The following is a 16,911-nucleotide window of genomic DNA, read 5'->3' as shown; positions in this document are numbered from 1 at the left end:
CCACCGATTGAGCCTCCCAGGTGCCTCAAAAAGCGCCCATTTTATAAGTGTGCAGCTTGGTGATTTTTCACAATCGCCTATAAAACTAGTACCCAGGTCAAGAACTAGAACAGCACCAGCCCCACAGCAGCCTTTCAGGATCCTTAATCCCTACCCTCCATCCCCAGCCTCCACTGCCAAGAGCAATCCCTCTCCTAGCCTGTGCCCGCAGAGATTAGTTTTCTCTGTTTCCGTACATTATATAAATGGAGTAATCATACGGTATGCGCTCTTCTGCGTCTGGCTGATTCCACTCTGCTTATTTTCCAGTTTCCCCATGCCCCTGCCTGATGATGGGCTCCATTCATGCATATGTCGTGTGTGTTCTCATTGCCGTGTGGTATTCTGTTGTGTGAATACATCCTAATTGTTGCATCCATGCTACTGTTGGTGGGGCGTTCGGGTAGTTTCTAGTTTTGGCTCTCACAAGTACTGCTGCTGAGAGCTGCTCTGGACACGTGTTCGGTGAGTCCAAGTAGGCGTTCCTGTTAGGTGATGATTTCACTACTCAGGGGTAGCACTGCTGGGTCGTAGGGTATGTTCATTTCCAGTTCGCTCGATGCTGCCAGTTCGTTTTCCAAAGTGGCTGTGCCATTTTGTCCCTCCACCTGCAGTGTGGGAGAGTTTTGCTTGGTCCCCATGGTCCCTACCAACACTTATCAATTTCCATCTTTTAGGCCAGCTACTTACTAAAGGTTTACAGTTATCATTCACAGGAGAGCCAGGTAAAAGACAACACGTGGGTCAATGGAAGCCAAGCACCACTGAAAAAAAAACTCTGATTGGCTGTGGGATGGATGGAAGGCTAAAAAAAAAAAAAAAAAAAAAAATCTTCCCCCTGGTTCTTGGCCCATTTGATAAAGGTTCCAATCCAGGCTTCTAGCTGGACAGGTTGACAAACTTAGGCACGGGCCAGTCTTTATTCGTGCGGCTCTCTTAGATCATATGGTTTCCTCTTATCCCCAGACTCATCCCTCAGACTCTGAAACATCTTGTTTATATTTTCAGAGGCGGATCTTGGATGGAAGTCTTGGCTTTGCTGCAGGGGTAAGTAGTGTGTCAGTAGGAGCGATGTAAAACGGAGACATGCTTACTCTAACATTTCTGTGCCAAGGGGGTATTTCCAGTCTCTCTTCCTGCCACCTAGATGCATCTCTCTGGTCTCCAGGTGCTAATGGCCCCTTCGTATCTCTGCCCCTACTTATCGTCGAGCTTACTGAAATGCTCCCACCTCTCAGGGAGAGAGGCCTGCTTGTAGGGCAGCTGTCTCAGGACTTGTGAAATGAGGTGGTTTTTAGGAAGGGCCTCCACGGTGCTAGTTAAATATCTTTTCTCTCTTTCCCTTCCCTTTAAAAGCCCTTTTTTTATTGACATCTCCAAACATGTTAAAAAAAGTGGAGAGAATCCCAGGTAGCCATCATTCAGCTTCAAGCATTACCGATGTTTTGCTAATTACATTTCTGCTGACTTCCCCCAACCTTCTTGAGAGGTTGGAATATTTTGTTAAAGCGAATCCAAGACATCGTGTAAGTTCACGCGAAAGTTAAATCCCCATCTCTAACCGGATGGCTTGTTTCGTTTTGTTTTTTTTACAACATAATCCCCTCATCACACTTACCCAAATTAACAACTCCTTGCTGTAAGTAACCTAACAGCAGATTTTCTCCCACTTTTTTCTTAAAAAAAAATTTTTTTTTTGATGTTTTTATTTTATTTTTGAGACACAGAGCACGAGCTGGGGATGGGCAGAGAGGGGGAGACGGGAAACAAAGCGCGCTCTGGCGCTCACAGCAGAGAGCCTGAACCCACTTGCCTTAACATCATGACCCAAGCCAAAGTCGGACGCCTGGCCCACCGAGCCACCCAGGCGCCCCTCCTCCAGTTTTTCAAAGGGGTCATGGGATCAGCAGCTGAGCAAGATTTTCATATCGATTATATCTTTTAAGTGCCTTTTATTCTTAACAACCCTTTTTTTTTTTCTTCTCACTCCAGTAATTTGTTGGAGACACTGGGTCTTTTATATCCGTAGAGTGTCCCACATGGTGAATTTGGCTGATGGCTTCCTCGGTGGGGGGCTGTGTGCCTTGCTCCCCGGTTCCGCGATCTGCTGTGAGCCGGGCGTTAGAGCCTGGGGTTTGGGGAGTTCAGGGCCCGCTTCCCAGGCACGCATATACCGTGGTGGGATGTTCCGGTTGTGTTCGTCACACCGGAAGTCCCGTACCACGTGGTTTTCTCTTCCGGGTGATCAGGATTTGGTTCCTTTGCCGCCTTTTTACTGGGATCTGCAAAAACTGGCCTGGGGGTGGGGTCTCCCAGAGGTCGCCTAAGTCAGCAGCCGTCAGACTGGGGTCCGGGTACCTTCCAGGGCACACAGAGGCCCTCCCGGTGGTGCACAGAGGCACGGAGAGTGTTCACGAAATCCGTTTCCAGGTCCTCAGCGGCCAGAGGCTGTCTTTCCTGAAACCCACTCTGGTGAGGACACCCTGGCAGGCCGAGGTGCTCCTTGCCCGAGTCCCCTTCCGCATTTGCCCTCTCCCACTTTACAAGATAGACGCACTCTTGCCATACTACCCTGTCCCTAGGTGGCCAAATCTCCATGCGTAAATGGGGGAACGCTTGCGATGTTGGTGCTGGAGTGGAGAAAGTGAGGCCTCTAATCACCGATCCCTGGGCATAAATCCTTAAGTGGTTCAGACATGTCTCGCCCTTTGACTGTGGATCTAATCAAATTGTTTGCAGAGCGATGCTTAAAAACCATTTTGGGATTTGGGGCCTGTAACTTGGATAAAATTCAGAGAACAAAATGACATTATTGTAACAAAGTATCTATTTTCTCCATCCTTTTCTTTATGCGAACACATTTCCTCTTTGCTTATGTTTAAAAAAGAAAGAAAAAGGCAAGAAAAATAGAAACAAAATTGATTCCCAACTCTTAATCTAGTGATGATCACTTAATATTTGTCCATGGATGTATGAGTGAATGGAAGAAACAAGGCGGGGGGGCTCATCCATGAAAATACACATTTCCAAAAAAATTTTATTTTTTAGTGTTTAGTCATTGTAAAACAGTGTATTACATTTTTGTTGTTAGAAATCTGTTCTCTACCACTAATCATTTTAATGGTAACTCAATCTGGGAAATTGTTACTTAAGCAGTTAGAGCCCTAAGTTCACGTGAATTTTCCTAAAAATTAAATTAAAATGTATATAGACATTTATATTACAAAGAAGTAGGATAAATAAATCATTAACAGACTTTCTAGCGTAAAACAGAAGTTGCTTTAGGGTAAAATTCTGTGGGGAAAGAGAATTGAAATTTTAGCCTGGGAGAAAAAGTAATGATGTAAGTTTTGGGACTTTTCAAGAAGAGTTCGCTTTTTTGTGTGTTTAGGATGTAGCCTGTGAACAGAAGAGTACGTAAAACATGAACATACAGTTTATATATACATGTTTATATATATATTTTAAGAGGATAAAATATTTGTCCCTGGCTATAGGAATGAATCACTAGAGTAAGAGTGGGAATCAAATCCCTATGCTGTTTAGATCCCAGTGGATATAATTAATTGACTGATGAAACAGAAATCAATATTTATATGCCGGAAATGTCTTTGCACCTCTTGAAATTCAAGATGAAAACCTTTTAAATGTTAACTTTAAAAGGAGTGAGGGGGTACCTAGTTTTTCAAAAATTCTTCTAGGGGTTACATAGATACAGAATTTGAAGAACTCTGTTCTGTACTGTCTTTCTGCTTTTGACTAGGCATTTGTGTCTCCTGTTCTAGGTGGCTCTTTTAGGGCAAAAGCCACTGTAAGGTTTATATAGCAAAAAGCAAAAAACAAAATGAAACAAGAAAGGGAACAAACAAGGAAAAGCAGAGAATAATAGTCTTCAGGACATGTAAGAATAAATTTGGGAGCATAATGAAACATGAAAATTTTAGATGTAATTTCCCCTCCCCCCCCGAAAAAAAATCATCAGGCCACTCTTTTGTGGTCATTTAAGTATGAGGATCTAAAATAAAATAGTTTTACTTCCGTTTTTTAATGTAGTCGTTAAAAAAAAAAGAGAGATTCTAAAAATTATTTACGTGTGTGTGCTTTTTTCTTTTATTTTTAAAGAAAATAGGATTTACTTTTCTGAAATTGACCTTGAGCTAGTTCCACAGAAGGAACTTCTGGAAAGTCACCAGATGCATGGAGGAAAGTAAAAGTGTGCTGTGGGAGACCGTTGAGACTCAAAACTCAGGAAATACCAGTGGCCTTGGTGACTAGTAGTGGGTTCTCATAAATGCTTCCCCAAACTAGGGAGAAGGCAGTAGAGCCCAGGTGGCCTGAGCTGTAATAACCACTTGTACTAATCATAGGAATAATTTGTATTTAACACAGCCATTCTGTTGGCTAGGACAGTAGTTCTCAACTGGGGGGCGGTTTTACCCCCCGCTGCAGGGGGACATTTGGCATGTTCAGTTGTGACAACTGATATCTAGCGGGTAGGGGCTAGGGATGTTGCTAAACACCTTCCAGTGCACAGGACAGCCCCCCTCTTCCCCCCCCCCCGAAGAATTACCCAGCCCAAAACGTCCGTGGTGCCACAGCAAGAAATCCCGGTCCAGAGCATTTTGATGTATCCTCTCTGGTCACAGAGTGGAATGTATAAAAATACAGATGTATTAGAAGTTAAAAAAAGAAGAAGAAGAAAATCATCCTGCCCCCCCCCCCCCCCCCCTTGCTTCTCAGAGGTCACTGCTGTTAACCATGAGCAGCTCCTTGGAGAACTGTTTATTATGCACGTACAAAGTATCGGCATAAACATGCCACAGGGCTTGCTAGCCTTCAGCACTGCTCTGAGATGCTTTGAGTAAATACCTTGAAAAGGGAAAGCCAGCCATCAGTCGGTTGACTGGGGTCCCATTGTACTTTGCACAGATGTAACATGTTTTCAGATCAGCGGGATACATTTATGCATGTGCTCTATGTTCATTGACACCCGTCTCTGCTTTAATGCTGCAGTGATGTATCTATACAATATATAATTGTGCACCGAGAAAGGAGATTCCTGGGACAAAGGAGAAAGGAGATTCCTGGGACAAAGGACGTGGTGTTTTAAATGTGCTTAGCGGTGTATTTCACAGGTGGTTTTTTCCCTCATTAGCAGGGCCTTGGAAGCATTAATCAGTTCTCCTTAAATGACTCTTCAGAGAATCCCATTTGCCTTCTGCCGCCGCACCCCCCCCACTCCTGACTCCTAAAAAAGGTTTAGACTCTTTTAAGTCTTTCATAATCGTTGTCTTTTTCTTAGTACCCATGTCAGCCGTCACGTTTTGCCTGAGGTGTGAACTTAATGGGGAGAAATTTTACCGTTAAAAAAAAAAAAAAAGGCAGAAAAAGAAACCTAGAGCATTACAGCATTAAAGCCGGAAGAGTTTTACAACTTAAAAAAAAAATTTTTTTTAATGTTTATCTATTTTTGAGAGAGACAGAGAGAGATAGGGTGAGCGGGGGAGGGACAGAAAGAGAGGGAGACACAGAACCTGAAACAGGCTCCAGGCTCCGAGATATCAGCACAGAGCCCGATGGGGGCTCGAACTCTCGAACTGTGAGGTCATGACCTGAGCCGAAGTCGGGATGCTTAACCGACTGAGCCTCTCAGGCGCCCCAAAGCTGGGAGAGATTGTAGATGGTTATAATAGTTAATATTTATTGCACCTTTGTTGTTTACAAGGTGCTCTGCTGAGCACTTTGTGTCGACCATCTAATTTAATTTTCATAACGACTCCATGAGGTATGTAGCGTCTACTATTATTTACTGCCACTTTACAGCTGAGGAAATAGGCATAGCAAGTGTAAATGAATTGTTCTGGATCTCCCACGGTGAGCAGAGGCAGGATTTGAACACACAGTCTGACTCCAGAGCTTTCCCTCTTAAACCACAGTGCCTCCCGGCTGATGTCTGGTCCAATTGCCCCCCATGTAGAGGCAGGAAACAAATGCAGAGAGAAGAAATGACTTCTCTAGAATCGGAAATCACTAGGTAGGGGCAGAGCTAGGACCAAACTCAGCTGAGAAGTCAGGAGCTGCTGACATTTAGCTGTGTGACCTTGGGCAAGCTCCTTAGTGTTCCCGGACCTCAGTTGACTCTGCTCAGTTGACTGACATTGGGCTTGATGGTTTGTTAAGGGCTTCTTGGTTCTGTCCAGTTAAAGAGGCGGGTTCTAGCATGGGTTAGTGTATATCCTTTTCTCGTAAGGCAGTTGGGAAGCGTTCGTTCCACTTCACGTGTTCACTCACTCACTCACTTGTTCGATGGCGAATTTACACATGCAGTTGAATATCTTTTCATCCGAATTGAGATGAGCAGTCATCGTCCCGAAAGGTAAACGTTTGGGGGAATTCGAAGAGGCCAAAACATCAAGGGTCACCATTCACCATTTTAATTTTCTTTGCTCTGGTTTTGATGTCTCTTTGGTGAGGTTGATACTCACCAGTAATCTCTGAATCAGTGTACATCCTCTCTCAAGGAAGACGCGCTTGTGTGGCATAAACAGGACCAGGAACCTGCAGAAGAGAAAGGCAGCCTACCAATCAAGAAGCTTGCTTGTAGGCATGAAGAGGCAATTTAATATGTATTCTTTAATCCCATGGGGAGCTGGGTTCTCATGAAAGGCACGGTTTTCTTTTTTTTAAATTTTTTTTTCCAACGTTTTTTATTTATTTTTGGGACAGAGAGAGACAGAGCATGAACGGGGGAGGGGCAGAGAGAGCGAGGGAGACACAGAATCGGAAACAGGCTCCAGGCTCCGAGCCATCAGCCCAGAGCCCGACGCGGGGCTCGAACTCACGGACCGCGAGATCGTGACCTGGCTGAAGTCGGACGCTTAACCGACTGCGCCACCCAGGCGCCCCAGAAAGGCACGGTTTTCTTAAGGAGGGTTTGGCTGAGTCTGTTTTTGTGCAGAACATGGTGAGTAATATTTTCTCCAAATAACTGGCTCCCTGTTGGAAGTTAGTGATGCTCTCCGGTGATGGCCCCAGAGTCTGGAGGGACGAGGGTGACCAGCTGTTCTCCATTTCCATGGCGAAATGGATGAGCAGAATGGACTCAGTAGCATGAGGGACTCAGGGAGATTTCAACCAGAGGCAGTGGAAAAGTGACCCGAGCCACAGTCAGACGCTTGACCGACTGCACCACCCCGGTGGTGGTGATGTTTGTCCGTTTGAGGGCTGAGACTGTCCTCAGCCAAGAAGTGACGAGGTGTACTGGGTTGGCTTCATGGGACTTGGAGCCATCTGCCCCGGGGGTCTCATGTGACCGGCTAACTGTGGCATGGTGTGTGGAGAAAAGGGGGCGGGGGGGGGAAGGGCGCCCGTCTAAGCAGGACCATTCACAGCCTCCCTCCAGGTCCTGTCACGATTGGCAAGGGGCCACCTGCCGCTTCTTGCCTCCTCTGCCTCTTGCACGGGAATGCCGCGGGACACTGGCGCTCAATCTCGCAACCGAGGGCTTTGGACCCTTAAGGTTTGCGTGAAAAGCATTTTATTTGTAAAGGTCTCCCATGGCCAGTTTACAACGGGAAGACTTCTCTGTCTCTGCCGAATGTTTTCAAACCTTGCGAGGCACGAGCTGCAGACGCTGAATGCACCGTGGGGGGCAAGCCTGACTTCCGGCTCGGCGCTCCTGGACCCCAAACCGTAGCGGTTCTGCTGGGCACGAGAGCGATGTGGTGACAGCTGTGTCCCCTGGCCCTCCCCTCATCTTCCGTGACATGTGCCGGCAGGATCAGGGCCTTCCTTCCCGACACATCCGGACCCTGACACCAGGGGTGGCCGGGTGAGAGAGGAAGAAAGGAGAAAAGGGAAGAAGAACACCCAGGAAGGAGACAGACCATCACTATTATTATTCGTGTGTCTTTCCTTTTCAATTTCATGCTTCAGATCTCCAGTGTCGTTGTAAACAGTGTGGGGGAGGAAATGATACACGTTACCTCCCATCTGCACTGACATCTAGGTGGAAGAACCCACGTGTATTGTCTCTAAGCAGCTGGCCCGTGTGGCTGTGGGGCCTGCCCAGAGTCGCCTGGATGGTTACCTCGCTTCCCTGCCTCGCCCGTCCTCTCTCCCTGCCTTTCCCGGGTGCTCAGGCTGTCTGTCCTCTCGTGGCCTGGGCACCTCTGCTTCCCCCTAGTTTCCTCTTCCTTTCCTTGCAGGCCTGGGCCCTGCAGGGATTGGGGCCAGGGTGTTCTCCTTGGGGAATACCTGCTCCTCTTTGTCTGGGGCATCCTTCCCTGTTCCGTGAAGGGGAGGGGCGAGTGTATGCAAGTGACCAGCAGCTTAAAAAAGGGCTTTGAGATTCCGTTTCAGTAGTCAGATGTGAGCGCTCCAAAGGCAGTAGCTCTTACACATCTCCCTGCAGGAGCAGGTAAACGTGTGATAGATATTCCTTAAGATGACTGGCTCAGTGTCACTCATTCAGTCATTCATGCATTCATTCATTCAGCATTTATGGAGGATCTGTTGTATTTCCAGGCACTGTGCCGAGTGCTAAGGATTTGAAGGGGTGATAGGAGGTGGTCTCTGTCTTTAAGGAGGTTACGATCTAGTTCTAGTGGAAAGGTGGGCACCCTGCCTGTTTTTGTAGGCAGAGATTTATTGGCACCCACCACGCCTGTCTCTTCACATACTGTCTGAGGGGCTCGTGCATCATAATGCAGAGTGAGGAATTGCTAAAGGACCACATCGCCTGCAAACCCTGAAGTATTCACCGTCTGGCCCTTTGCAGAAGTTTGCCGACCCCTGATTTAGTGTTTACGGTGGGGTTTTCTGAGGCCTGTTGCAGTACAAACAGCCTGAGCAGGCGTCCGCAGCTCTGCTGTGAGGGGCTCGGGCTGGCGGTCTCAGAACGTCCCTGAAATGTCTGGTGTTCCTGAGCAGATGATTTCCTGGGGGAGCTAGGTTTTGCGGGGGGGGGGGGGGAGTTCCTCCCCAAGGAGTCCTGGCCTTGGCTCATGAAATCGATGCTGCTGCTGCCCCTTTGCTGGGGTGGGCCTTTGAAGAATCTTCAGGGGATAGCTTTGCAGGGCAGCACGGTGAATTATGTGGACCACTTTGCTCTCATCTTGTCACATAAGGCACACTGTGTTAGGACAGATGGCCAAGGACAAAAATGTGCCCTTTGAGATTGTGAATGACTAGGTTTCCCAGCTCAAATCAACCTCAAGCTGGCAACCGTCCTCAGCACCCGTGGTCTAGCAGAGTGAGCTCAGTTGGCCTCACATCCTCGGCAATTTAGTCCCAAGGAGCTTCTCTCTGGCTTTGGAGAAATTCCCTTCGTTCTGATGCAGCGGTTCCACTCAGGCTGCATGATAGAATCCTCTGGAAAGATTTAAAAAGCCCAGTGGCCTGGACACACCCTGGACTAACTACGTCTAAATCTCTGGGGCTGGGATAAGGCTTCAGTGGTTTCTCGAGCTCCCCGGGTGATCACAGCAGTGAGGACCCAGTCCGAATGGGGATGACGGTTTAATGAAGGATGGGCTGGTGTTTGGAAACAGCAGACTCCCTCCAGAGGCTCCAGGTAGCTGTGGGGCTAAGAGTCTGGCTGAGCCCGCGTGTGCGGCTGGGGCCGTGGTTACAGGGGCGCTGGGTGTGGAGGATGGGGCCTCGGAACCCGGGCTGGGGGGCCCAGGGGGAGGCTGCTGCCTGGCGGTCCACTGTGTGCCTGGCGGGTTGACTTTGATACCAGCCTGAGTTGGGAGGGGACAGATGTACTCAAACGTAGGTTTCCCAGTTGGTTAGGTGATACTGGTGTCCCAGCTGCCGGAATGAGAACTCTGGGCTCCCCGACACATGCAAAAGAAAGACGAGAGGCAGGATCTTTGCGGCTTGGAGAACTTGAATGTGAGCTTAAATTCTCACCCGACGCACAGTCTTTGTTGGATCGCACGCTGTGTCTGAAAAAATCTCAGTATGGGCAGGGCCTTCCGGGAGTCATCCAAGGCATCCCTGTGCCATCAGACAGGGCAATGTTTTGCCTAATCCAGACAGATGGTGGGGATGGGGCTTGTTCCCAAAGACTTTTATGAAGCAAGTCTCTGCTTTTTTTTTTTTTTTTTTTGTAACCTAATTGAGTGTTTAGCTAGCTTGTTAGAAACTTACCTAATCTAAATGTCTTCTGCAGTTTAAATAAGAGAGAGTAGCTGACATCATCTTTCTTTGGCATCTTAGCACAAATCACATTACAAAGCATTTGCTTAGGGTCAGTTCTTTTGCAAGCTACTCCAAGTACAAGGGGTCAAAGTCAATCTTGGTTAAGTCTTGTCCTGTGGCCTTAGCGTGCCAAGACCAAATCTCTACACGTATTATTAACACAAGTGCTTTGTGCAAGGCCTGCCTTTGTGCAAGGATTGCTGCTGATTGCTTTTTAGTGGTGGCTCACTCACAGGAGGGGAGAAGAGCCGGTCATCAAAGCTTTGCCAAGGGCCTGTGCAGTTTTAGCGATGGCTCAGACATGTGTTCTGTTTGCAGAAGAACTATTTATTTTCTTCCTTCCTTAGGGAGTGGCTGCCCGGAAGGTGGGAGCAGGGAGAGGATGGGCCTCAGGCCAATCCATCCACCATTTAGTGAGCACCTACTGTGTGGAAGGCATTGTGGGGGTACGTCAAGAAGCAAGATATAATCCCTGCCTGCAAGAGGCTAAGGCCGGCTGGGTTCCTGCAACCACGAGACAGGTCGGCATGTGGTTGTAGGAGGGTAATGTGTGCAAGGTGACAGGAAGCCTGGGGACAGGGAAGAATTAGGGAGGACTGCTTCAAGGATGAAAATGAAACTGGAAGAATAGGTAGTTTGAGGATGGGCACGGAACGGGGAGGAAATGAATTCTGGGCAGAAAGAAGAGCATACTGGAAGCACGGGCATGGAAAACACAGGACTGTTTGGCGAAGGAATGGCGATTGGTTTGGCTGGAAGCTGGTGGCCGCAAGGTAGGTTGGGCCTGGATGTAAACAACCTGGGGCCCCGCGGAGGAGGGTTTGCGCTCTGTTCTCTAGATTGGTGGGGAGACCCTGGAGCTTTGGGGGAGGGGAGGTGACCAGAGTTGTAATTTCAGGAAGTGGGTTCTCTTGGAAGCAGATAGCACGGCCCATAGGGAGCAGATAGCACAGCCCATAGGGAGCAGATAGCACGGCCGCGGGAGGCAGGTTGGAGGCTCTTATGTTACTTTAGGTGGACTCCTGGACTCCTTAGAGGCCTTGAATCAGGCAGAGGCAGGGGAGTTGGGAAGGGAGAGACAAAGGCCGGGCCTGCCGGAGAACTGGGGACTTGGCGGTCCTTCGATTGCGAAGGTAGCCAAAGAAGTTCAGGCCCATCACAGGTACCGTGTTCCTGGGGCTCCTTCCCCTGGGGCAATCAGGGAATTTGGTATCACCTCCTGGCTTATGGGCTGAGGAGGGGGGGCTCCACCAGAAACAGGGAGGTGGAGTTTATATCAGGCTTTTCTCTTTTGAGTGGGTTTGTACTTTGGAATCTGTGTGGCAGGATGGTCTCCATGGCAACCAGCCACCTACACCTAGCTGTACTGATGGTGATGCTTCCTTCTGCTCACCGTGCTTTTGACTGAGAGTCACTGAGACACCCCCCCCCCCCCCAATAGTGGCTTAAACAAGAAAGACTCCTCTCATGAAGAAGAAATCCAGAGACTGTGGCTGGGAAGGTAGATCCATGGAGTCCCGAGGGATCCAGGCTCCTTTTCTACTTGGTGCTTTGCCCCAGAGGGAGGCACTTGCCTTTCTGGCCCAAGGTGGCTGCTGGAGCTCAGGGCATCACAGCTGCCTCCAGGCAGCAAAATGTCAGCCGGGAGGGAGATTCCCTGTAAGTCTTGCCTGACAGCTCCACTTGTAAGTCATTAGCCAGAACTTACCGGAAGACCCCATCCGCCTGCAAGGAAGGCCAGGACACCCGGTCTTTCAGCCATGCTGCAGTGTGGCCAGCTAAACAGTGGGATTGTGTTCCTAAAGGAGGTGGGAGAATGGAAACTGCAGCAGGCAATTAGCACCCTCGGCCACACAGCCCATCACGGAGAGAACGTTGAGCATTGATGCTATTATTGATTTGCCTTCCCTGTGTTCATTTTGTATGTGGTTGTTCTTTCAAGTGAACTGGGTTATTTTTTTCTCTAGTTTCTTTCAAAATGGGGGAGTAAAAACATGAACTTGGCAAGAAATTCAAGTAGCTCAAAGGGCATGCAGTAAAACATAAGTCCCTCCATGTCTGTCATCAGCCAGGGCTTTGGAGGCCACGAATGACGGAAAACCTAACTCAGTCTGGCAAAGGACTGATGAAGGAAATGTGTTGGCCCGTGCATTTAAAATACCAGGCACAGAACTGACCTTGGATAATACTGCCAGACTCTTTAGATCCAAGGACATCACTGGGGTCTGGGTTTCTCCGTCTCCTGGTCCTGTTTTTCCCTGTGTCTCCACTTTTGGGTAATGTATTGACATCCTCTCAGACTCACGTCTGTGGGGAGGAGGAGCCCTTCTCCCCCAGCTTTAATGGTCCTTGGAATTGAGTTTCATGGGCAGGAAGTGACAGGCCTCACTTGGGTTGTGTCCTCTTCCCCGGGCCCTAATTCCTGTTGCCATGGGGATGCGGTGTGTTAATTGGCCAGGCCTGGGCCACATGCCCACACCTACTGGCCTCTTCCTCTTCCCAGTAGGTAAAATGCAGAGACTAAAATTGATGAACAAGGAGGGGAGAGATGGTTCTTCTGAAGCAGAATGGAGGTATCCTTGCCCAAGTAGGTGTGATGGAGATTGGGTGGTCAACGTGCAGCAAACGTGCCCACGTTCTTCAAGATACAGCAAGCATCACCCACACTTCTTGTGCCAGTTAGAAACCACCCGAAAACATGGTGGCTTAAGTCAACAGCACTTTATCACTTCTTATGCTTCTGGATCGACTGGACTCAGCTGGGTGGTTCTTCTGGTCTTTCCTGGTGTCACTCATGGGGTCGGGGCATCTGGTGGCTCGGTGGGGCTGCGGGGTATAGGAGGACTTCACTCACAGGTCTGTGGAGACTCACAGACCTGTCGTCTGGTCTCTGTCACGCACAGTGGCTCATGGGTCAGTGGTGCAGGTGGAAACTGTAAGGCCTGTGGAGGCCTGGCCTCAGGAACGTACACAAAATCACTGGTCGTGTTTTATTGGCCAAAGCAAGTTGCAAGGCCGCCCAGATCCAGGGGGCGGAGAAATACTCCCTGGTCCTTGGTGACCACAACCTGCAAAGTATCATGGCTCTGTGCTACCCTCTACCTCCTCGCTTTGCAGAGGTGATGCCTGTCGACAGTCGACCCTTCCAGGATCCATAGTCCCTTTTTGTTGCCGGGTGCCATCTTGTCATTTCTAGAAGTCCCGAGACCTCTCTCCTGGGTCTCCCTTTGTCCTGTTTTCTCCATCCTGCTTCTCAGCTTCTCAGCTTCTCTTTGGGTGTCACTCTCACCCAGTGGGAGGAAATTCTGTCTTTCTAGGGTTCCATTCCATTCACAAACGAACACGCAAGGAAGGAGTCTGAAGACCCAGTGAAACTTGATTCATGCTCTGGGGGCAGGAGAGAAGCAGAGCTTTTACAGGCCCAGATTAGTCATAGGTGTTCTGGTCTCCTGAGAGGAAGGAATTTGGGCTAAATTCTTAGGACAAGAGCCCCACTGTTCTGGAAGCAAGAACTAGCCGTTGGGTGAGGTGACATTCTGTGGCTAACAGTAATGTAATCGGTCTGGAATCTTTTCATATGGGGGACACATGACCTTTTGAGAGTGGGTGTGTGTCCACACTGTGGAATTGGAAGGACCCGGGAGAAATACCAGTTCTTACATTCCATGCTTCAGCATTGTTTGGTTTCGTTAACCTGTATGACTTTGATTTTTTTTTAAAGTTTATTTATTTTGAGAAAAGGGAGGAGGGGCAGAGAGAGGGCGTGGGAGAGGGGGCTGAGAGAGAGAATCCCAAGCAGGCTCCTCACTGCCAGCGAGGAGCCTGATGTGGGGCTCGAACCTACGAACCACAAGATCATGACCTGAGCTAGAGTCTGACACTTAACTGACTAAGCCACCCAGGCGCCCCTGATTTTTTTTTCTTTAAAAAAAAAATTTTTTTTTTTTAACATTTATTTATTTCGGAGACAGAGAGAGACAGAGCATGAACAGGGGAAGGTCAGAGAGAGAGGGAGACACAAAATCCGAAACAGGCTCCAGGCTCCGAGCTGTCAGTACAGAGCCCGATGCGGGGCTCGAACTCACGAACCGTGAGATCATGACCCGAAGTTGGACACCTAACCGACTGAACCACCCAGGCGCCTCTTTTTTCCTTTTTTTTTAAAGGTCAAAAACTTCCCTTTCAAATTCAGGCATCAGTCTTATTCCCTCTTTGCAGGGGAATCTCTGCGTCATTTTGTGAACATGATTTAAAATATAAAGAGCATATTGCTGAGGGCAGGGTGGTGGAGTGAACAAACGTCCATCCTGGTGTTTCTCTGATGGGCGTGCGGGCTGAGCGGCAGGACAGTTGCCGAACTGTGGGTTTATCCCTCTTCTCACTCCCCCACTGCCCCCAAGCGTGGTGAGTGCAAGGAGACCAGAGAAGCTATAATCAGAGGCTGAGGACGCTCACTCCTGCCTTCTCCCAGGGCCCCTTGGAGAGGTTTGTCAGCCTCTGGCTCTCCTTCCACGATGCCTCCCATCCCAAGGAATCGGACCTCAGGAGTGCCTCCGTCATATCTCCGCTTTCCGAGGCGAGAGGAGCCTTCTTGGGCAGCTGATCCTGCTCGGTGATAAACAGTGCTGGGCTCAGACAGGGAGTCGGGAGCCCTGGGTCGCTTTTCTAGCTGAGCTGTTTACAGTCCCTGTGATTAGCAGCAAGTCTTGTAACCTCTGGGCATCTCATGGCTCCACCGAGACTGAAATCCTTCCCCTCCTACCTCGTGCAGAGAGTGGAAGGGAAAATCAGGGCATGATGGTTTAATGCCTCTGTGCCCTCTGGAGCAAAGCGAGAACAAACTACCAGAGAGGCAGCCGCCTTACTAGCTTGCTGGTGGATGCTGCTCTTTGCTGTCCGGGTGCCCTGGCTTTTAATCCCACATCTGACTTTGGCTCGGGGCCACGATGAGCTGTTTCTCCACGCTTCACCGAGCAGCAGTGGGAATAGAACCGTCAGGCCCGATGGAGAGTCAGCTCCAGGAGGATTGTGCGTTTGACAAGCCAGTGAAGGGAAATGGAAGCCTTCACACTCACCTGTGCAGATTTTTTTTCTTTTTTTGCTTTTTTTCTTTTGGGAGCGTTTCTTTGGAAACGTCTTAACTTTCTGAAGCCCTGGTCTTCTTGTGAAGAAATCAACCACGACAGCCCTGGGGCTAAGTGAGTTAGTGTTCCAGGAGGATAGAAGGGAAAACAAAAACAAAAACGTATCTATTAAACGCATAAGCAAGGGGAAAATGGGTTAGTATTGTATCGAAGAAGGAGGAAGGGACCCGGAATCGTTGCCTGTGCAAAAGCGTTAAGTAGATTACCCGTCTGAATTTGCGGAACCCTCTGTAATTATGCATGGAGAGGTCTGTGGGGTGGGGTGTGTCCATGAGCTGACTGCGGGGAGCACTTACATCTTACGGGCTCATGAGTCCCAAATATTATCATCTGACAGTGGTTTATTGCTTTATACTTTTCAAAGCATCTCCCCATCCATTACCTCATCCGACCCTCATAATAATCCTGTAGCTGTAGGTTTTCTTTTTTGCAAATAATAGATGAAGGGTGTGCCGTATCTCATGCTGGACTTTTCCGTCTGACCTGTTCCTGGGGTGCTGGGGGCAGTGGGGAAGAGAAGGGAGCCTCCAGTACCCCCCTGAGATCCCGCCAAGGTGTGCTAAGCACTGGGGGTAAAACAGAAAACAAAGCAACCCCAAATTCCTGCTCTCATGGGACTGCCGTTCTGGCAGAGAGAGTCACAGGATACACTCTACGCTAAAACATATGGGATGTCAGACAGAGGTGAGTGTGAATGAGAACAATAAAGGAAAGGAGGAGGATGGATACTGGGAGTCATGACTATTGCAGTTTTAAAAAGAATCAATCAGTGAAGATGCTAAGGAGGTGTTCCCGATGTGTGGAAGGCTCTCAGTCAATTCTTTTGACGTATTGAACAAATAAACAAAGGCTCAAATGGATGGATGGATGGGTAGGCGGGTGGATGGATGCACAGATTGTGGGTGGATGGGTGAGTGGATGATGGATGGATAGACAGAAGAGGAAGGATGGGTCCTACCGCCGCCTGCCCCCGCCCCCCACTCCCTGCCTCCAGAGACCTGTGCTTCCTTCAGGAGCCTTACTGTGCCTAACTATTTTTATATTCCCTTGCCCCATTTCATGCATCGATGTGGTGCACCCTAAGTGGGACCTCACCTCATGTAAGACCCTGGTGAGGATGAGCCCCTCCCTGCTGGAGAGAACCAGCATCCCACTGGTTAGGAATAGGAGGGCTCCTGGTTCTGTGCAGGTTGGGTTGGGAGGTAAATTGTTGCCAACTGGTCAAGGGAGAATTTGCCTCTCGTTTACTCCAACTCAGCCTTGTCATCATGGACCTCATGTCCTAAGTCCTGGGAGCTTGCCTGCTCTGTCTTTCTGGGAGCCTGGTCTCTTCCACATCCTTGGCATGGAGACTTTGCTCCTCGAGGAATTGAGTGTCTCATTTTCCCCTTCTTAATTTCCTAACCCCTATCCAAGATGGCACTTAGTGCTCCTTGGCAAGCGTTTGTAGCTCTCTGCTTATTCTGTACGGTCCTTATCTCTAGATCCTAACTGCTTGTTCATTTCTCTTTCCTTAGTCCCA

At 48.9% G+C, this 16,911-nt stretch overlaps 1 protein-coding gene across 3 annotated transcripts in view; it reads left to right on the top strand.

Moving 5' to 3' along the window:
* Positions 1–16,911, top strand: part of SLC39A11 (solute carrier family 39 member 11) — a 350,792-nt gene that overhangs the window by 7,370 nt on the left and 326,511 nt on the right. For all 3 annotated transcript variants that reach the window (XM_042917562.1, XM_042917560.1, XM_042917561.1), the window contains exon 3: positions 1,048–1,086. In XM_042917562.1, the coding sequence (XP_042773496.1) occupies positions 1,048–1,086 (39 nt within the window). The remainder of the gene's footprint in view (positions 1–1,047; positions 1,087–16,911) is intronic.

The sequence above is a fragment of the Panthera leo genome, chromosome E1 (genome assembly GCF_018350215.1).
Source record: "Panthera leo isolate Ple1 chromosome E1, P.leo_Ple1_pat1.1, whole genome shotgun sequence".
Taxonomy (NCBI): domain Eukaryota; kingdom Metazoa; phylum Chordata; class Mammalia; order Carnivora; family Felidae; genus Panthera; species Panthera leo.
This window is presented reverse-complemented; position numbering and strand designations above follow the sequence as displayed.